The sequence below is a fragment of the Lepidothrix coronata genome, unplaced genomic scaffold (assembly GCF_001604755.1).
Source record: "Lepidothrix coronata isolate B3197 unplaced genomic scaffold, Lepidothrix_coronata-1.0 Scaffold63, whole genome shotgun sequence".
In the NCBI taxonomy this organism is placed as follows: domain Eukaryota; kingdom Metazoa; phylum Chordata; class Aves; order Passeriformes; family Pipridae; genus Lepidothrix; species Lepidothrix coronata.
The window spans coordinates 301,996-324,792 of record NW_016690243.1 but is presented as its reverse complement, the minus strand read 5'-3'; the positions used below and the strand labels follow the sequence as shown (position 1 = coordinate 324,792).

General features: G+C 37.5%; 1 protein-coding gene across 1 annotated transcript in view; it reads left to right on the top strand.

Moving 5' to 3' along the window:
• Positions 1 to 22,797, top strand: part of CFTR (cystic fibrosis transmembrane conductance regulator) — a 75,740-nt gene that overhangs the window by 37,706 nt on the left and 15,237 nt on the right. Inside the window, exons 16-22 of the mRNA XM_017817796.1 lie at positions 1,835 to 1,872; positions 2,819 to 3,072; positions 4,078 to 4,157; positions 9,288 to 9,438; positions 10,544 to 10,771; positions 12,796 to 12,896; positions 21,237 to 21,479. Coding sequence (XP_017673285.1) covers positions 1,835 to 1,872; positions 2,819 to 3,072; positions 4,078 to 4,157; positions 9,288 to 9,438; positions 10,544 to 10,771; positions 12,796 to 12,896; positions 21,237 to 21,479 — 1,095 coding nt within the window. The remainder of the gene's footprint in view (positions 1 to 1,834; positions 1,873 to 2,818; positions 3,073 to 4,077; positions 4,158 to 9,287; positions 9,439 to 10,543; positions 10,772 to 12,795; positions 12,897 to 21,236; positions 21,480 to 22,797) is intronic.

Sequence of the window (22,797 nt, the reverse complement as noted above, 5' to 3'; positions counted from 1 at the left end):
TAGATGAGCATTTATTTACCAAAGATAGTGGTTAGTGCACAGCAGCAGAAGACTCAACTTCTCAAAATATCCTGGGTATTTTCTACTACGTGTTACCATAAATAAGAACTGTCGCCCTATGCAGGTTTCTCCTTCACAGGTAAATAATCTTTCATTTTCCATTAAAATATATATTTGCAGAGCCTCGGGGAATTAACAACAATAATTACTGTAATTTTTTGATGAACACGTACATAAATTCTGGAAAATTGCTTTGAAAAATGAGTTACTAGTTTTGCTCCTAGTGAAAGAAAAGTGGTGAGTAAGGCAGAGTGCTGAATGGCTGTGATGGCATTTAAAGATGGATGGGGTATTTCTGCAGCGTGGTAAGAACACTTTTTCCAAGTACAGTGTAAAGCACTATTGGAAAAAGCACTGAAGAATGTCTGGCTGTTCATGGAAGTCTGACTGTTTTTCATATAACAGAAATTGCCCATTTTTTATCTTGTCTCTCAATTTAGGAAAGGCTTATAGCATATAGAATCTCAGTATGCTCCTTTACAGTTAATGTCCTAAATCAAGTGTTTTTCTGAGGGAAGGAGCAGGTTTCGGACTGGGAGATCAGTGTGACTGTATTCATATGTCAACTTATAAAATACAATGCCGATTTCTCTTGGTATTTTTCAACATGATACTTCCTAGATTTGCAAGGTGTGTGTATGTGCGAGTAGCTCACTTCAGCAGATCAAAACTGTGTTTCCTAGATGTAGTACCCATAGACTAGGGTTGCTGAACTGGAAGAAAAGCAGTTACAAGTGGAAACATAGAGAAGGGCTTTGTGAAACTATTCTTCACAGTATTATCTACCTTCATCATCACAGCTGAAAAAACTCCTCTGTTTTGAGGAGTCAAGATGAGAACAGAATTCTGCTGGGAGATGTAAACATATTATTGTGAAAGAAGATTAATTCTTTTAAATACTTAATGCAAGACATCATGGTCAATCTTGAGTTATTTACTGTAAGACCTGCAAAAGTTAGTGGCTCCCTATGAGAAGACGTTAGTTATGTGGTGAGGTATTATCACAATATATTTCTGTACCAGTGACATAAAAATTTATGGGGAGGAAATGCAGAAACTGTTTCCACCCTTAGAAAAAAAGACCATAGGCAGAAATAGAGCAGTTTGAAAAGGTGGTAGATGAGATGAAGGTCTCCAGTATTTCAGTGGACGGACAAGAGAATGCGTTATAGGCTCAGCTTCTTTTGAGCACTGGAACACCTCACAATAAAAAGGGTTTAATTCTACCTTTTAAAAATATTACAATATATTATGTGGAGAATTATGTAAAACTAAGCAGCCAAGCAATATCAGCCAAACAGATACACCAAATGTAGCTATCAGCTCGCAAGAACAACAATGCAGCAATAACTATGTTCAAAGTTTGACATTCATATTTAGATAGCTGCCTTTGAAGGTACTGAGAGACTTGCTCTTTTATAGTCATTAAAAATATTAATCTTTAAAACTTAAAATATGTTAAAGCATACAGTTGTCATTGGGAATGCATTAGCAAGCCTTTATAAAAGTACAGTAAAAAACAATAAAAGAATATTTAGACACTTGAGAGCCTGATTGTGATACAAATCTAAATGTAGCTTTCCTGGTGGGATGCACTAAATTATTTCTGTGGAAAGAAGCAGATATGACAAGGTTTTTGCTTCAGGGAGGTTTGGCTTCCATCCATTTAGTATTCGTCCTCTAAAAACAGGTATAAAGTCAATGAAAGAAGATAAGTAAGAAAAAGAACATAAAGTGATAAGACAAAATTTAACTCTGTTTTCTTTGGTCACAGGTAGCTGCTTCTCTTGTTGGGCTATGGTTTCTTAAAAAGTAAGTAGTGTTGATGATTTATTAAGAAATTTGAGGTCTCCTTTGTATTGACTTTTGCTGTAAATAATTAATAAATTCTGCCAGAATTTTCTGTGGATAAGCACTAGCTTATATTCAACAAAATGGTTCATAGCTGGATGATTAAATGTCTCATGTCGGTGGTACCTTTCAGTGGTACTTCTTCAAGTGCTAACAGTCGAATGGTTTGTGCCTTGTAATTGAGTACACAACAGTGTATGCAAGACTTTATCTGGGTCAGCTCAGTCTGGGATACATCTTCAACATGCTGTAGTTCACTGCTGTCTGTCAGAGGTGCTAGATGAGACTTTTGCTTAGGAATATTTTGAGGGAACAGTTTCTGTAAGACCCTATTTTTACAATTTCCTCTGCTCACCTATGAAAGGTTCCTAGAAGTCACAGGGTCAGGCAACTGAAGGTTAAAACATACTGAGCAGTGGTATGGCTTTTCCTGGGTTAATGCTTTTGATCCTTGTTTTGGTCCTGCAGTGATAACTCTGTCTTTGAGTGTAGAAGCATATGGTGACTTAGGTCTGATCTGGAGGAAGAGGGATTTATGTTGATTTCCATTTACAATGGGTCACTAAAGCCTTTGATTTTTTTTTAGTACATCTAAAGCATTTTACTTCCATAATAATTCAGGTTTTTTCAAGACTTATTTTTCCTGCTTAAAAGAATTGGATGTGTTTTCCTTGATTAGGCTAGGTTTGTCAGTGATTAAACAGGCAGTAGATTTATTAGTCATTCATAATTTATATTTTATACATGCATGACAATATTTAAAAAATTACTGGGAATGTATTTATATAACCATTGACTAGTTTTAAAACAAATGAACACTGCAGTACTATTTGGTTTTGTTTAACAGAGAAAAGATAAAAACGTGCAATTTACAGTAATGTATTTATTTTTAATTTCCATCACACAGGACAGCTTTGAAGGCAAATTCAACACAGTTAGAAAACAATACCTCTGACAGACCTCCTGTGATTGTCACTGACACTAGCAGCTACTACATCATTTACATCTATGTGGGAGTGGCAGATACCCTGCTTGCCATGGGAATCTTCAGAGGCTTACCCCTTGTGCATACGCTTATAACAGTGTCTAAAACTCTTCATCAAAAGATGGTGCATGCAGTTCTTCATGCACCTATGTCAACATTCAACTCTTGGAAAGCAGGTAACTGAGATGGCAACTCATCTATGCACTTCATGTCAATTAAACGGTTTTCATTTTGTTAAAGGATACTGTTTCCTTACATTTACATTTTAAATCAAGTGGAATGTTAAAAGTTTGTTACATAAAGTAATTTGTGAATCTCTTAATGAAACTTGATTGCACTTAAATGTGACATATTTCGGTTGTCAATTCTGATTCTGAAATATCACCTTGCAAGTTGGAGAAAATGAATTGTTCACTGCTCTAGGCAATAAAACTAGAATAACTACTAATGAATAGACCTTGTCTAAAACCGCAGTAGAAAAGATATAGTCAGCTATGTTGTGAGTGACAAGAAGTCAGGTGTGGATGATAAATAGTGCTTTATTTCATGAGTAGTCCTACTAAAATGGCATAAAATATCAGCTAGTGTGAATAATGATATGCATATTCAGATTTGGTTCTGGAGCTGAAACGAAGCTCATTATATAACTAGTGCAACAAGTTCCATCACCCACTGTACATGAAGTTCCTATCTCATATGCTTCTTACTGATGTGTACTGGATTACAAGAGACACTGGTAAATGACAATACAACATACAGTTTCTCCTTCATTTTCCATTACCTGATGATTAATACAGTAATTCTGCTCAGAAACAAACTGGTTACAAACTCATACAAATGCTGATGTGCAAATTGTTTGCATATCAGCAGGGCCTACTGCGTAAGGGCTATGGACCTTATGCTTTGGGCCTCAGTTTCTGCCCTTTATAATTGTTCCTTTGTTTTTATTACATTTTCCTAGCTTTTTTCCAAGATCTGAAGCAGTTGTGTAGCCAAATTCCTCCAAGGGAAAAGAAGCTATAGCTCCACTAAACTGGAATGGAATTGTTTGTACTTGAAAAAATATTGTACTAATCCTTAATATTTTGTATTCAGAAAAAATATAGCTTTTGTTAAAGTAATAAATTTTGCATTTTGGGGGTATTAAAAAATTTGACTTCTTTTTATTTCTTAATCCATAGGTGGTATGCTTAACAGATTCTCAAAAGATACGGCAGTACTGGATGACTTACTTCCACTTACAGTATTTGACTTCATTCAGGTTTGTAGAATAAAAGTTCTAACTTTTTCTGTCTTATAGCAATGTATTCTTTCATTTGTACATCATGCAAAAGAAGTCATATCAAATTTTTTTCAGTCTATATATCTATTTATATAGCTGCTTATCCTATAAGTCAACTTTATTGCTTCTTTTTTGAGTACTTGCCTATTTGTGTACCTCCACTGTTTGTGCAAATCACTCTTGATACTCAGGCTCAGAAACATCTTTGTCCTACAGGATGCATATCCCTGCTGCTGACCACATTCAACTGCAAGCCATAAAGGGCATTCCTTTGTTTCTTTCAGTTATCTTGGCTCGAGATTACTATTTTTTTCATGCTATTTTTTGATTGCAGTCTATCATTTTCATGACTTTACCTCCTTAAGCTCTTTTTTCCCCATTTTGCTAGCATCACCCTTAATTAATTTCTCTTTTATTGAATATATTGTTGGCTTTCTGTTCCTTTATCTTCTATGGAAATGCCAGCTTTTCCTTAGATGGAACTGGTTCCCAGAAAATTTTTAGAATAAAAGCAAATCTTTCCTGGCCCCCCTGTTCCTCTCTACCTTTTTTTTAGGTGATATACAGGTCCAACCTAATCAACCCAAACACTCTGCTGTACAGATTGCCTGTCTCCATCTTGAGTTTGCTCTGCTTTTCAGTCCCTACCAACACGATGATCTGATAAAGACAGTATTCCTTTCCTTATATCTTTGTTAGTAATTGATAGCTTTGGCTCATGACTTCAGAGAGGCCAGTGCAGCTTGACAGGAAGAGATTCAAGTACATTACACCTCTACTTCATGCCCTGCTGACATCGTGAAGACTTGCTGAATGAGTAAACACGGACACTGAGACTCTGAATCATTAGTATAACCTTCGCTGTGATCAGGAGTCACTACTGCCTTTTCTGGTGTAGCCATTTTGCTTCTGATATTTTGCATCTACCATGGGGATGTTATTCCAGAATTATGTTAGTTAGTCTGCCTCTGCATTTCAAACTTTCTACAAGAAACTGATTAGTTTTTCATGTTTTCAAGAATAAGAAAATCTCAAGATTTGGCTTTTCTGTTCTGATGCCTTTCAGAGGCTTACTTGTGCTCTAATGTCCTATAGGTTCACCTCTATCTCCTCAGTCTCTACAGCAGAGGTTCCTGGACATGCATGATAAGCTGCCCTGTCTTTCCAGGTTCTTCTGTTGAAGATCATTGAACGTACCCACTGTCTTGAATCATTTTACCAGTCATGCCTTCATAAAAAATTCCTTCTGATCCTTCATAGATTAAGATTTGGTTGGCAGCTTCAGACTTCCCTGGACATTGCTAATGAAAAAAGTCAGATTTCTCTGAAAGATACAGTAAAGTTATACATAGGACATTTTCTTTCTGTGCTGATTGTTGAAGAGTCACAGAATGTGGAAGAGACCTCTGGACCTAGGACCTGGAACCTCTACAACCCCTCTGCTTAAAGCAGGTTCAGCTAAAGCAGGTTGCTCAAGGCCAAGTTGAACTTGGGATATCTCCAAGAGTGGAGACTCCATGAGTTCCCTGAGTAACCTGTTCCAGTGTTTGACCATCCCCAAAATGAAAGTGCTTTTTCTTATTTTTCAGTGGAATTTTGTGCATTTCAGTTTGTGCCCATTGTCTCTTATCTTCCCAGTGTGTGCCACTAAAAAGAATTTGGCTCAAGCATATTTGCTCCACAAGAAATACCTAGTGGTATTTATATAAGCAGAATATAATTTTTAAATATATGGAAGTTATAAAAATTTGCATATACAGAAACATTTATAATTTATATAAATATAATAAATACCACCAGACAGTCATACAAAGTGATGAGATCCCCCTAAGCCTTCTCTTATAAGGGTAAACCCAGCTCTATCAACCTATGCTTGTATGTGAGTTGCTCCAATCCCTTTATGATCTTCAAGACTTTTCAATGGACTCACTCCAGTATGTCTGTATCTCTCTTGTACTGGAGAGCCCACTCGAGATACAGTCTCACTGGTGCTGCGAAGAGGGGAAGGATCACCTTCCTTGATCTGATGGTGATACTGCTGCTGTTGGCCTCCTCTGCAGAGTGATGTTGCTGCTCCATGGTCCCCCAGAACCCCCAAGACCTTCTCTGCAAAGCTGCTTTCCAGTCAGTCAGCCTGTACAGGTGCATGTGGTTATTTCTTCCCAGGTTCAGAGATCTGCAGAAAAGGTTGGCTTCTATATGTACTGGGATGCCTAAATTTGTGCCTGGTGGAGATGGAAACAGTCTCTGCTAACCTTCAGTTTATATTTGCTAAGTTCATCCTTCTGACTTCCCTGAGAATTTGACACAAAATTGTAGAGCTGGTTTTTACTCCCTCTTCTATGAGAACAAACTGTTGGATGACTGTGGCTAACTGCTTGTTTAGGGACACTGCCTTCTTCTCTATTGCAGCTGTAGATATCATGCCATAGTTCTTCTTAGTACTTTTAGGGGCATTAGACATACCAAAGGGTCTTCCTTTTTAGGAAGCAGGGCTTTTCATCCATGATTAATGAGGCTTCAGCATGAAAGAGGCGAGTGTTACTTTCCAGTCCCTGGGATATACCCAGTTGCCCATAAAAGAAGTGGCATCAACCTTTCCATCAGTGATAAGAGCATCTGTGATATGTTCTCTGACAGCCATCTGACCAGCTAATGACTGCAGTAACATTACCACTACTCTTAACATTCATATTGGTCTTCTACTAGTGTTTGCAGTGCAGTCACCATTTCTTGGAGATCCTTCATGTCAGATGCTACTAGCTCATTGTGTTATCCCTAAGGTTTAATATAGTCACACTCAAAAGGTCATAGTGAACTCATTGAACATTTATGCCTATGGTTATGCCTGGTTTTCCCTAAATAATAAACTTGGGTTTGTTAATCAAATTGACCACTGCAGTCATTGCCACCCTGAACCCTTGCTGAGTTGCTGTCTCTACCACCAGCTGCATTTTCCAAACTGGGAAATGTTGGAAGATGCCTCCCCTTCTGGCCTTTGTCCCAGGGCTGAAAGCTCAGCATCTGGGGTCACTGCAGCACAGCACTGTGGCTCTTAACTGGGCTGCATGAGACCTCTGCTGCCATTCCTCAATCATATGCCAATATAGTTGGCTTGTGTTTTAGATTTTTGCTTTTGCCTTTTTAGAGAAGGTATCATCTTCTGTCTGAATTTACACTTATTTTGTGTTTGAAGTTTATGAAGTAACACAAATGTTCATATTCAGCTTTTTATTGAAATAACTGTGGGACCAGCAGTGAGAACAATATGGCATCATAGTGACCTTTGCAAAATTTGAGTAAATTACATAAATGGGAATTATAACAGTCACTGAGTGACTGTAATCTCAAGTAATGTGAGAGCTGTATAACTTGGCTCAATATCAATTGAACAGCTCATTTGCTTCTTAACAGTTAGAGATACAAGTGTTACTAAATTCTGCAATTCGAAGTAATGAGTAAACATAAATCCATTCTTGCATTGCTGCAGACCAGTGCTATACGGCCTGCCCAAGCATAACCCACATGTGTCACCATTCTTTAAAGAGAAATGAGAAAAACAGTGAAAGAAATCATAGAGTCATAAAATCATTTGGGTTGGAAGGAATCTTAAAAATTTCTAGTTCCAATCCCTCTGCCATGGGCAGGGACACCTTCCTCTACACCAAGTTGCTTAAAGCCCCATCCAACCTGGCCTTGAACATTTCCAGGGATGGGGCATCCACAGCTTCTCTGGGCAACTGTTCCAGTGTCTCACCACCCTCACAGGGAAGGATTTCTTCCTAGTATCTAATCTAAATCTACACTCTTTCAGTTTAAAGCCATTCTGCCCTTAGCTTGTAAGAGTAATTTTCTTTTATAGACTTTGATGTTGCTGTTGCACTACTCAGATTTCTGATGAAAAAAAATGTGTAGGAAACTTAGAATGCGCTTACCTGTTCATGAAAGACTCTAACTTGGAGCACTGGTAATTTAAATCCTTCCTTGAATTTATGTAAACGTAGTAGCAAAAACACCAACTGTGGTTTTCTTCCTAATGTGAAATTACTTTTGCTTTCCATCTGTTTCTTTGCTGACTGGTCATTTGCAGTGATGTTTCAATGCGATGTTCATAATTTTGTCCAAATTGTCATTTTGCAGTCGATTTATGCTGGTAAGTATGCAGCTTAAAGTAGTTGTTTAGTGTTAAAAGTAACACCCTGATACAAAGCAGTACTTTGCGATTCTGTGTACACTGACATACTTGATGTTCATTAGATTTAGATATGAGACAAAAACAGTCTAGGTGCTTAAGGTGCTTCTAGAGTAAAGATTGAGATCTGATTTAGCTAAATCTGTCTGGACCTACTGATGATAAGTAGAATGGTGGTAGTCTCTGGTGGATTAAATAGATTAACTCTGGAACGATTTTGTTCCTTTTGAGTCATTTGTCACCTTAAACCACCTTTTTGTTCTTCTGAAACTGCTAATTTGTCATACCACAAGTTCTCATAAAACTTATTTCCTGTCTTCTGATCAGGATGAACAGTAGTGCTAGTTTCATATGTGGGTTACAGTCCCTTGAGCAAGCAGTGAGATACAACTTGCCACTTTTTCTGATCCTCAGCAAAATTGCTTTGCCCAGAACCTTCAGGAGACTGGCATTCAGCTTCTGACAGTCTTGGACAGAGTCCAGACAAGACAGAGACAGCACCAGTACGTTTGGTGGGTGGCTGCAGATATTGCAAGTGTCCTTCTTACAATTTTAACTGGAGAGTGAGTGCCTAGTTGCCATTGTTTTTGTGTGGCTTCATAATTTAGAAGCCTGCAATACTGATTGTACTACAGAAAACACTTCTTTCATCTATTAGAAAAGATGGCAACTTTTTCCAACAGGTCTTTCATCTATTAGAAAAGATGGCAACTTTTTCCAACAGGTTATAGGTCTGGTCCAAGTTACTTGTGATCTTTTCATGGAGGTTTGTTCTCAGCTGCAAAGACTACTTAGGTTAGCAATTTATGTTTGTTGAAACAATACATGGTTGCCATGGGAAGGAGATTCATCATCAATCTCTAGTCTATAAAATGATAAGTTTACTATATCAATAGTATTTTTCTTTCATTCTGCAGTTAATACTGATTGTGATTGGCGCTATAACAGTAGTCTCAATATTACAACCCTACATCTTCCTGGCATCAGTGCCTGTGATAGCAGCCTTTATTCTGTTAAGGGCATACTTCCTCCACACTTCTCAGCAGCTGAAACAACTGGAATCTGAAGGTAGGAGCAGCAAAATTGGTAGACTTCTAAATCCACAACAAATCATTTGAGAAGTGATACCCCCTTTCTCTTCTTTTTTGCCTTTTCTTCTGCAAGACATTGTCTCTGGGAGCAGAACACGTATCTCCTTAAAGCCATGGCTGTTACTGATCCAGCCAGTAGTGAGTGCTCTGCTGCCAAAGAGCAATAAAGAAGGTCTTTTTAAAGATGGGCTTTTAAAAGCCCACTGCAGCTGAAAACAAATAAAGGCCTGACATATAGTTTTCTTGAGAGTAAATTTAACTTGCAAAATTGCGATCAGACTTGGTATGTGCCCTTTGAGTTTGTTTCTTTGTAAGAAAAATTACAATTGATATATCTTGATTGCAAAGAAAGCTTACTTCTGAATAAGTTATTTGACTAAATTTCCTTCCTCACCCCCCATTAAGAGAGCAAAATGTTCCAAATAAAATTGAAAACCTCATTCTGAAGTGTGACTTTGTAGAAGCAGGCACTGCTACCTGGCTCTACAACAAACTGGCAGATCCTCAGCAAATCAGTCCTGAATCTTAAACAGTGATGATCCTCTTCCATTTTACTTAAGTGTAATTCTGACGTTCCTCAGATCTAAGTTTAAATTTCTTTGATGTTCACAGGGAACCAATATTGGCTCACCACTTTTCATGTAATGCAAGATCTGCTTAAAATTACCATGTCAGTATAGTTGAATCCAGAGCATTAAAGTACTCTGCCTGTGCTAAAAAACCTTCACATGAGGGAGTTATCAAAATTACAAGAATTAATTTTGGCTGGGGAGGAGTAGCCTTTCTCTTGTGACATCTTACAGAAGGCCAGGAGCTTCCCCAAGTAGTGTGCTAACTATGAAGAAGTAATGTGATCCCTTCCTGTCAATACACTGAATGCAGTTTCAACCCATTCTTGAAACGACTGTTGGTTTTTATCCTGTGCTAGGATTACTTCAGTCGTGTACTCCAACAACATATGTAAATCACACACTGACAGTAATTATGCTGCTGTGAGTTAGAGCGTAGAGGGGTGTGTTTGCATTATATTAAAGATATTTACTTATCTATGTTTATGTTGTTCTAATTTAAACACTTTACAGCTCGGAGTCCAATTTTCACGCATCTTGTAACAAGCTTAAAAGGGCTGTGGACACTGAGAGCTTTTGGACGGCAACCGTATTTCGAGACCTTATTTCACAAAGCCCTGAACCTACACACAGCAAACTGGTTCCTCTACCTATCAACACTGCGCTGGTTCCAGATGAGGATAGAAATGATTTTTGTTGTCTTTTTTGTTGCAGTGGCGTTTATCTCTATCATAACTACAGGTATGGTAACTTTACTGGAGTACTGAAATGGGAGTGTTCTTCTCTTTAACAGCTCAGCTTTGGAAACTGCTAAGAGAAATAAACTATTACAAAATCTAGCATTCGTAAGAGTCACTGATTTAAGTAGGTTGTAATAGTAAACACAATTTAATTAAAATAGAAATTACACCATTGTTATCTGCAGTCTGATATTGTAGAGAACTCATTAAAGGGATTAATCTGAAAATAACTGAAAAGACAGAGCTTTCCTTTTCTTGACTGTAATTGCTGTAAAAGTAATCTCATGTTTTAAACCACATTACTGTACTGAGCAGCTTGGATGTTGATTATCCTCTGTATAGCTCAAAGGTTTTTAGTAAATATAAGTTCCTCCCACTTGCAAATGGCTAAGACATGAAAAGTTTTAATGATCTTTTAAAGCCACAACAATAGCAGAAATGGTCATCCAGTCTTTAATTCCCAACCCACTGGCCCATTTTTCTATGTTAAGTTTTGCAAATTCCATTCAAAATCCCCTCAAAAATGACTCACAACTCCTAGTAAGCACAGTACATGAATGAGAATCACACTGTATGTTGCTATCTGAATTGTATTTGAGCTGGGGCCCCTGACTGGCCAGGTGTAGCCAGCCTCCAACAAGCAGAGAATAAGAGACTGGTGTCCCCAGAATGTTGGAATAATTCTGTTCTATGGAAAAACTCACCTATAGATTACTTCAAATACAATTTTTAATTCACTATGCTTTCATTATGTTTGGGCATTGTTCTACTTCTCCAGATTTTACACTGAACTTTGTTTGCAGGATCTGGATGAAATTTCAATACTATGGTCACTGATGAACAAGAATTTGATGATTTGTGGAGGGGTTTTTAAATCTAGTATTCAAATTTCATTCAATCGTACTTCAGTGTTGAAAAGGAGTTATGTAAAAGTGTGCATTTTATCAAATATTGTATAGTTTATGAAATGCTATCCTCTATTTCTTGTATAAGGAACTCTCCTTATAAAAAAACCCAAGGACACAATCACTTCTGTACAAAAATAGGCAGGTACAGTACTTTTGTTACAAAAGAGACTATTAGTTTCCCTAAAATTCACAGGGAAACATCCCCTGCTGCCCTTCTCATTTCTCACTTTGTGCCCTTACTAGTTTGGGGTTTCTTGTGTTATTGTTTTTCTGGATATTTTACTTAGAAGCACTATTAAAAAATGTTAAAATTTGTCATCTTGCCACCATTGTAACCTTTACTGTTACGGGCAATAGGCCCTTGGAGCAAAAGTAAATTTCTTTTCTGAATCTGTCAGCTTTCATGAGGAATATTTTGCTTTTATTGCTTAATTCTGTAATTACTCTGATAACANAGGAGGTTTGCTGAAGAAAACCATAGAAGAAGTGGAGAAATCATAGAAAGGCATATGGCTTAAATTCTCAATTCCTTTTAGCACATAGTGAGGTTAAAAATCAACAGTAAAGTAGTTTAAATGCTTGTATTGTATTGTATTGCGTTGTATGAACTCATAAAAGAAAATCCCTGGGGAATCCCACACTTGTTACAGCAGACAGTTAAACCTAAAGAATTTATATCTGCATCTTTGTGGAACAGTAAGAAGATGTCCTCTATTTGCTGAAGAAATGGAAATGCAAACCAGTTCAACTGTTTTGAATTTTGAAGTTGTTAGCTGTGTTTGTTTTAGTTAGATAAGAGTCATTTCACAGATTCATGAGTGTTGGAAAAAGAAGGTCAAAAAGATTGCAGAGACCTGATTCTGTTTACAGCTTAAGTACCAAGATATAATTTTTTCCTCTGTCAAAGCAAGATGAGGGTTTCTAGTGAGTTCAGTGCCAAAGTCAGGTGTTTAACTGGTGATTAACAGTCCTTTGTATGATTAATAAATCCATATTTTCTCTATGATACAAAAGAAGAGAGAGTATGGATATGCATTTTAAGATGTATGTGCTAATTTTCTTATTTCTATTGATTTTTTATTTGCATAGAAATTGAATGTGTTTTTTCTCTCCACAGGTGATGGACCAGGTAGAGTTGGGATTATTCTTACTTTAGCTATGAACATTATGGGAACCTTACAGTGGGCAGTAAACTCAAGCATCGATGTTGATAGTTTGGTAAGCATAAAATGCACTGTGCTGTGCTTTCTTTTGAGGAATTGCCTTTTTTGGTTGATTATGGTTGTGCAGTGAATTATCTTGAGTTGGATATCAGGCAGATGTGTCAGAAAAGTTCCCCTCATACCTTTGGAAGCAACCTACTGGCTTTGGTAGTACTCAAACTGAGTTTTTCCATGATCAAAAGTTTTCCTGGCCTATAATAAGCAACTTGCATTTGACTTCCTTGGGAGTCTTTTTCTGGTTTTAGGTAAAATACTCTCTGACATAAGGCTTTGTATGTATTAACCCCTTTAATTTTAAAAGGTAGGATTAGCTTTAAAACATAATATTTCACAAGGCTAACTCATCCTCACCTATTTGTTGAGATATGAGAAGCAGACAGTAAACTCATAAAAGAATATGAGTTCTTACAGTTTTTATCATACATTGGCTTAAATATATGAAAATTTTAGCTGTTATGTTAAAATGTAACAGTTACTTATCTCATTACACTTCAGTCATTCTAGGATGTATTTTAGGCAGAAGTCATGTAACAAAATACAGTATCCTTAATAAACCAATAAAAAACTTTCTGAGAAAAAAACCCTCCAACATCCAGTCATACCTTCTCTGAACCCTAACTTAGCTTCTTGAGCCAACCATTTCAGTACTGGAAAACAAACAAACAAACAAATACAGCAGATCTTAGAGACCATTAAATCCTCATTAGTTTAAATGAGTTGTCATATTAAAAATATGTAATTGGGGCAGATGGTGACAGTGAAGCAATATTTGCAGTCCAACATATTTTTTTTTAATAAGTAATCCTGAAGGAAATCCTTAAGAGCCCCCAAACTGGGAATTAACAATTTACAACATCTAATCTCTTGTTTACACATGTGACTGCTGATAGTCCAGAAAGCTGATGACCATTCAGGGACACCTTTTTTTCTGTCCTCCAAATGTTTTATGCTGGCTCTTTCTTTGCTTGTCAGAAGAGCCTGTCTTGAAGGGCAAGCACTTTGTGAAAGGGCTTTGTTGCTGTAACTACTAGACATGCTGAACAGCAATTACACGACTGATAATGAAGTAAAATGTGCTGTTAATAAATCACAGAATCACAGAATTGTTAGAGTTAGAAGGGACCTCTAGAGATCATTTAGTCCAACCCCCCTGCCAAGGCAGGGTCACCTAGAGCAGGTCACACAGGAACACATCCAGGTGGGTTTTGAACGTCTCCAGAGAGGGAGATTACACAACCTCCCTGGGCAGCCTGTTCCAGTGCTCTGCCACCTTCAACATGAAGTTCTTCCTCATGTTGAGATGGAACTTCTTGTGTTTTAGTTTTTGCTCCTTGTCCTGTCACTGGGCACCACTGAAAAGAGTCTGGCATCATCTTCTTGGCACCTACCATTCAGATGTTTATATGCATTAATGAGATCCCCTCTCAGTCTTCTCCAGACTAAACAAGCCCAGTTCCTGCAGTCTCTCCTCACGGGAGAGATGCTCCAGACTCTTAATCACCTTTGTGGCCTCTGCTGCACCCCGTCCTGTAGCTCCTTGTCTTTTCTGTTCTGAGGAGTGCAGAACTGGGCACAGCACTCCAGATGAGGCCTCACTAGGGCCGAGTAGAGGGGCAGGATCACATCCCTCGACCTGCTGGCCACACTCCTCCCAATGGCACCACAGGATACCATTGGCCCTTCTGGCCACAAGGGCACTGCCGGCTCATAGTCAACTTGTCAGCCACCAAGACTCCTAGGTCCTTCTCTGCAGAGTTACTTTCTAGTAGGTCAGCCCCCCAAAAAATACAACAGTGACAACGATGTTCACTCAGCTGTCATTTGTAAACTCCATCTTAGCCCTGTAAGGCATAATGTGATCACTCTAAGCATAACAATCTGTATACAAATAGTGTGTACATATTACATGGCTTATTACAAACTGAAAGTGTTTCACAAGAGCAACAGGAAGTCTTACTGTAGAATTCAAAGGGTGTTTTGATAAAGAAGAACTTCCCCTTTTTAAAAATAGAGTGATATTAAAATGTAATCTATTAGTAGCAATAAGGAAGTAACTCCCTTTTCCCTGAAAAGAAAATCTCAAGTTGTTCCAGATATTTCTGAGTGCTTTGCTCTATATTAAGCAAACTACTGCACTGGAGCACTGGTTATATTATATTAATGAGAGCCTTCTAAGGTACATCAGTTTATTGGTGAATCCCCTGGACATCTCTTAGCAGCGAGTAACTACCCACCCCCATTACATGAATTTTCAGGTATACCAGATGACAAACTAATAGATATTGCTGGCAGTATGATTTCCCTAACATTCAAAAGGTGCTCCTGTGCACAAGCAGATAAGAATAGCTTAACGGTGTCAAGACAATAAAACTGCTTTACTGGCTGATGCAGATGTATTATTTTCTACTCTGTAGTATTCTGCATTTAGCACTTCCCTCTTTAAAGTATTTTACAATTATTTGGTTAAAGATGTACTGCAAAGTTTTGCCTGACTTAATAGTCTATTTGGTCATACTCTGTTTTTCTCTCAAAGAGTACTTTGAAGCTCCCCACAAGACCACATCGACTAGAACTGACACATCTCCACCCGTCTCCAGTTATAGATATGCATGCACCGCTCAGTGACATCACTATTACCCTTCCTTGAGCAGTTGTGACATCTGTGCTTACAAGACTGCAGACAAGCATGCCTGAGTGAATAGCACATTTGTAGGTAGCAGTCTTTGGTTGTCAGATAAGTGGGAGTTTTCTGCAATGGTTGCTGCATAGTTGAAAGCCATGCCCAAAGGAGTAGCTGCTGAACTTAGTACATAATATTAAGCTCCTACTGAGTTGTTTTACAAAATATTCAGGGTACAGGACATGAGTGAAATAAATGCAAGCAGAAGGACAGAAAGACAAGAGAGTAGGGAAACAGGATCATATGAAAAAGGAAAAAAATGTACTGGAAGAATTACTGGCCAAACAGAGGGGTAGGTGGCAAATTTGACTTTATTCCACACAATCTCCATCTTGAGTTTTCCATGACACTGGCACACATGTTGAAGAATTCTGAGTTTCTAGGTTGGTTTTTATTTTTACATACATAGATATTGTCTTTGAAGCAGTTTCTATTGAACATATTTGGCTTTAACTGAAAAATCCCTATTATCTCTTAATACCCCAAAATGGTTTAATGGTTTTGGCATTTCATTCTCTACAGCCCTGATACTTTATCTGCTCAGCTTTTTTCTCTTCTTTTTTTTTTTTTTTTAAATTCCCAAATGTATGTGGTTGCTCTGACAGCTATACATTTTTTCATTTAAAGCTACCAGTTAGGCTAAATTTGTTTCACTTTGATAATTTCTGCTAATATCCCTTTAGTTGCTTTTCAGTCTTTTTTGTATACCTCTAGACAGTCATGTAGTATTTTATTTTTTTTCCTTCATAAGGAAATAGAAAGTAAGTTTTCAGTAAGTGTTGCTTTCACAGAAGCATTAGCTAGTCCAAGTGGACTATTTTAGTGTTTTATAACCTCCTCCTTCACTGATACATATACAGCAGTAGCAGTGCTTTAACTGTAAAGGATAGTTCCTTTTATCAGGGAAAGAGAAAATGCCATGCTTTTACTGTTGCCAAGATTACTTATATAAGGAGATATAAAAAGAATCCCCCAAAGAGATATTAAAACCAAACTTGTTAAACCTCATGGTGCCCCACCCTGTACATCAGGGATGCTGAAGAATTAAAGTAATACATGGTGGAGAAGAGGATCAAATAAAAAAAGTACAACTGTAAAAACTAATGATGCTTTTACAGCTGATTTTCATGCTTTTATTTTCCCATACTATTTCTCCTTTAATCTGTTCAATCAATTTTTTTTTTCTTAATCTAGGACATTATCTTCATATACCTTTTACTACTTTCGGCAGAAAACCTGAGAACATTGTTAATTTCCAAAGTTTAAGTAGACTTAATACTTGACTGCAAAATCTGCATGAGAATGACGGTTCTCAAACTGAGTTGTTGGTCATCTGGAAGAGAACAGAATAAAGAAAAATTTGTTAGAATATTTTCTTTTCTGCCTGCCTGCACAGCAGTGTGAAAAAGAGAAAAAAAAATCAGTACAAGTTTGACATGAACTAAATATTTCATTTTTCAAGGTTCGAAGAGAAGTATATGTCCTATAAGTGCACCCAAAATGTAACAGCAGAAGATATCTAAACTCAGTAAGACCATATGGGCTGCCTACAGAGTCAGTTTTTGCAGTGACTTAATGCACAGGGTTTTTTTACAACATGAACCATTGGACCAGCCTCTCATAGGATCTCTCAGTTGTACACTGCACTTTCCAGGCAGCATATTTGTGAGGAGGTGATGTCTTGCAACATGTGTGGTCTGGAGAGGGTGACTGCTCTCTTTTTAGCAGAAGAGAACATAGAGCCTGAATAAATTAATTGCATTAGATTACTTGTAGAAGAATTATTTCTTCCACCTTCTGGAAATATACATTACATGATTATATTATGAATTCTCCTTCAATGTTAAGAAGAGTTTAAGTGATATTAATGAGAAAATAAATTAAAGAATTTTCGTTATTATTAAAATCTCAGTAAAATACAATTAGGCAAGGCTAAAAATAGTGTACTATGTTTTAGACATTTTTAGATGGAAGTAGTAAATATACTCCTTTATTCAAAAGCATTAGTTAAAGAATGTGAATGTAACAGGCACATTGTTGATGGGAATAATGGATAAGAAACTTGCTGTCACTTACACTATACCTGTCATTGTGAATGACAGATTTTTGCCTGTGAAAGGAAGAACAGATATTTTTGTAAAATGTTACTGACATTTATGCTGCATTCTGCCCAGATCTTACTCGTAATTCAAATTATAGAACAAGGAAAGCATCCATCTGAATAGATTTAAAAATATTAAACAATCTAAACTATCTGCATATGTGACTAATAAGTCTTGCAGGGTAGCTGGGACATAGGGATGAAATTTTCTGTTGTATGGGAAGACTTTTTGTCCAGCGGGCTTCATAGCTGATACTAGCTAGTGTGTAGTGGTAATAATGGGAAATAATGGAAAATCTCTGCCTGTACAAACATTCACAGCTCTTGATGAAGCCAAGAAAGACCTTCATTTCTGAAGTGGCTATATGTCTATGAAGATAAGATTTCTGAAAACAAATGTACCATCAAATTAAAATAAATGCATGGTGCTCATTGTGGGATTTACTACAGAAAGTCAGATAAGGAGAAAATTGTCAGTCTGATCCAAGGTCTTCGTGTTTGTATCACCAAAATGAGATTACTTATGTACATCAACATGGTGATGATGCCTTTCCATCTTGTACAATGGTTGAGATGGAAATAATAATCCATAGGCTTGGGTGTTAGCATGCTTTTTAAAACAGTTGTGTTTCAAGATGCTGAGATATAAGCTGTGATCCCCGTATTTCCTTGCATTGTGTATAAATTTGCTCCCACATAGAAAATCTACCTAACAGTATTTCAGTCTGGATCTAAGAGCAGAAAGGAATGGTAATACATCAAGTAGAGACACTTTGCAGAACAAAGATGTACAAGGAATTTTCCACAATACTACTAGAGATATTTTACTCTGAATACTGATAAGAGAACTAATGTTGTTTATGGGGACAAGTTTTTGTACAACAAGAAATCTAGTTAATTAAGTTAGTTGGACTAAGGCACTTAGGAACCTGAATGTAAGGGAAAGTCATGTCGTCTTCAAGTAAAGAGCTGAAATTTATTTCCTGAACAGGAGAAAAATAGGACATTTTGGAGACTCTAGGACTACCAGCATGAATTACATTCTCTGAAAGTGTATTAGAAATTAAAGCCTCTACAGAATGGATTTTAATGTTAACCTAAACAGGCTATGTGTGGGAGGTCAAGAAGCAGATAGCAAAGAGAGACTTGACAAAATTTGAGTTAGGCCTGCAAATGGCTCAAAATCTGAATAAATGCTTGGTCTCAATTTTTAGTAAATGGGCAGTGTCTAAACTGTGGAGCAGAAGGTAGAAGTGAGACTTATAATATCTGAGGTGGGAATTATATACAAAACCAGCTAGAATCCCGGTCTCCTTAAAATTCCTGTACAGTTTGTGGAGAGACAATGTGTCACATGTGAGTCGGTCCATATAAAATTGGAGTCTTCAGCTAGGTATGTTTGGGTTCTGCTGTTGCACATTTCAGTTAAACATGTGAAACCAGACTGGAACAATGCTGCCCAGACCAGGTAGGACCAGACATCTCATCCTAGGCTTCAGGAAGAACTGAGTGAGAGCGTAGAAATCTGGTAATGGCCACTTCAAATAAATCCAACAAGCTGGCAGTGGTGGTGGCACATGATAGAATAACATCTCTCACTTTTTGGTTAGGAAGGAGAAATGAGAAGTCATTGATGCCGCCATTGATGCTGCCATCAGTTTGTTAGTATGATGGAAACATTCTTTAGAAACAATATTTAAGATTTAATTAAAATGTGATGCTTATAGAGTGGAGTCACTTATGTTTGGTGACATAAGGGTTGCATCACACTAACCTGATAACTGTGTTTGATGATTATTTTCCAGACAAAAGTAATGTAGTCGACCTCATTTGCCTTCAGGAAAGCATTGGCTGTGGCTCTGTTTCAGGAATTGCCTAAATGAAGGAACTGTAAACTCGTTAATGAGTTGGACAGAAAGGAAATGGCATTAAGCTGTATGCATTAAGCTGTAGGGAGGCTACTCAACAAAGATTAGATTTGTGACTGAGCTAGTTTTAATCTTTCTTAATGCTCTCAACAAAGAAAAAAATGTGTTGAAGAAATCTGCCAAAGGCACAAAGCTGAAAGGCAATGTTGACATGAAGGATTCTGGGAATTGAAAGGTATTAGGTGACCTCAAATAGCAAATGTAAAATAGATATCAGTAACCAAAGTGCAATGGCTTGAATTTAGGGACTGCTAAGAATAACCTCAGTTGTAAGTAAGGATCTCCTCGGTTAGAAATGTCTAAGATGGAGGAAAGCTTAGCTGACCACCCTTAAATCAAAGGGTGACTATAAGATGTGACTGTGAACACATCCTAGGATGTGTTAATGGATATATTCCTAAGATAGATAAGGAAATATCAATGCATTTGTACAATGTCCTTGTTAAACGTTGTCCAAAATGCTGTGTACATTCTGGTCAGACAGGAAAGCTTGATTTGAACTAGGGTGTTAGGAGAAGGAGAACATATGTTAAAAAAGAGGCTTAAACTTGGATTTTCTTTAGTCCTGGGGAACAAAGGGTGGCTGGATCTAAGGTATCCCTCCATAAATGGATAGAGAAAGCAGCTAGGAAAAACTATTCTTTATAATTTAAAATTAATACAGTTTTAACAACAAAGTGGTCCGTGAAGTAAAAAATACGGTTTTTGACCACCTGAGCAGTGAAGTTGTAGTGAAGAACGTGAATTAACTATTTACTAATTGATCCTTGACCCATTTAATAAAAATAAGATCAAGAGGACCCTTTATAGTCTCATGTTCCTTTGAAAATTCATCAAGACTGCTACTAGCAACTTGTTGAAGTTCATGAACTACAAGACTTGACTATTTCACCAAGTATATATAACTACTGATAAAAAGTTAATTATCATGGAACATCCTCCTAAGTTTTTTTAAACTATAGATAATTTCTCATAAATACTCAGCTCTTACTGTCTGATGATTTTTCTTCTTGATGCTTTGCATCTTTAAAATTCCACACAGTCTGCTGTCTGGACTTGGATATCAGTCATTGTTCAAGGAACTTCAGGTTTTGGGCAACCCCATACAGCAGGAAGGAGAGGAGTTTAAGATGCCAGGGTTGCTTTTATGATTATACTTTCTTTACTCAGGTTATCAGGTTAATACAGGGGTCATCACAAGTTGTCAAAATATGTTTTTAGAGGTGGAAAGAGCTATTGTATCAATTTAAAAAGGAAGCAAGAGGAATCACATATTGGACCAATGCCAGTAGTAAAAAAGCACAATATACTACTGAGATCAGGTCAGTTGGTTAGAGCATGATGCTAATAGTGCCAAGGTTGTGGGTTCAATCCCTCTACGGACCATTTACTTAAGAGTTGGACTCAGTGATCCTTGTGGGTCCCTTCCAACTCAGAATATTCTGTTATTCTGTCAATCTAGAGCTCTGTACAAGAAGTATCATACCTTTGAAAATTATATCATAGTAAAGCTTACACAGAAATGAGACTCACTGTTCTGGCTAGGATTTAGGAATAATTTTATTTCATTTGTTTTGATAGTTTAGAATTAATTACAGTTAGAATACTGTTTGTTTTAACTTGCAGATGCGGTCTGTTGGACGAATATTTAAATTCATCGACATGCCAACAGAAGAGACAAAAAGCGTTAAACCACAGAAAAATAATCAGTTTTCAGATGCCCTTGTAATTGAAAACAGGCATGTAAAGGAAGAGAAGAACTGGCCATCCGGGGGCCAAATGACTGTGAAAGACCTTACGGCCAAATACGGTGAAGGAGGATCTGCTGTGTTAGAAAACATTTCCTTCTCGATAAGTTCAGGACAGAGGGTAAGACACTGTTTTGTTGTGTTTGTTCTGACTTCTATTAGCTTAACTATAGAATTGTCATTATAAATCTATTCAATGACTAACGGGGAGTTTGAGTCCAGTAAGGTTTTGTAAATGAAATTTTTGCAAAACAAAATATCATCTAAACTACCTTAAGAACAGAAATGGCTTATGTCTATTCTTAAAAAGAGCTCATCTTATTGACTACAAACAAAAAAAGAAGGCAAGGAAAATCTGCCTCAGTTATTCTAGAAGTCTTGGCACTATTTACAGCTCAGTGAAGAACAGTGGGGATGTTTGTTGGTCATAAGGAGCAGAATATACTGATAAAATATGTATGCAGCAGTTCTCTGAGTTGTATTCCTGTGCCTGAAATTGTCCACCTTCTCCTGGGGAGAGGGAAGCTTGCTGGTGAGCGCAGGTGCTGGGGGCAGCCTGACCCAGATGGGGCAGGGCACGAAAGAATACTGGCTGCTGTGCCAAGGGTAATGCACTGGTGATTCCGGCAGCCGGAGGGTGGAGGTGCCGTCCTGCCCATTCCATGAAGGCTCTATGCCACCCTGAATTATTATATTACAGACCATAAAGAGCTGTATTCTTTAGATGATTGACAAGCCTCTAATTAATCTTCATGTCTGTTTGGGGTTGGATTCAAGAAAGAGCTCTAGTTTAGGGACAGCATTTAGGTAGAAGTTTAACACTTTGCTTCAAGTTCTTGCTAAAGTACCAGCCTTGATGGGATAGGAAGAAAGGTTGATGTGATTTCCTGAGCTGGAGCTATACAGATGAAGAGGAGATTTTAACTGTCCCACATAGATGAGAAAACAGGTCCAGTGACAACTCCCTGGCTTTGGATATCACCAGTCTCTGCCAGATTTGGTAGATCTCTCTTGGTTTAACTGAACTGAATGTTTCATCTACTAAGTTTGAGGACACCAAAATTTTGAACCCAGAACTCTGACTTCCTGTAGCACCATCCTGAAGCCAATCTGCCTTGAAAGAGAGATACCTGTGATTCCTGGAACTTGGAGATGCAGGTGCTGCTGCAGTCTGTTGGATTTCCTTCCTGGAAAATCCCATGAAGCAATGGAGTATGAAAGATAAAAGATACTTTTGTACTGTACAGAGAGAAGGCAGAGCAGTAAAAACAAAGATCATTTTTTCAAGGGCTATATTTCAAACTGGGTGATGTACCCTGGGTTTAGATGTAAGCATGCTCCTTAAACTGGTGAGGATTTTTCTCTTGCCAGAGAAGGACATGTAAACCAAACAGGAGAGGGGAGAGCTCTGCTATGTTGAGATGTAGAATAGAATAGAA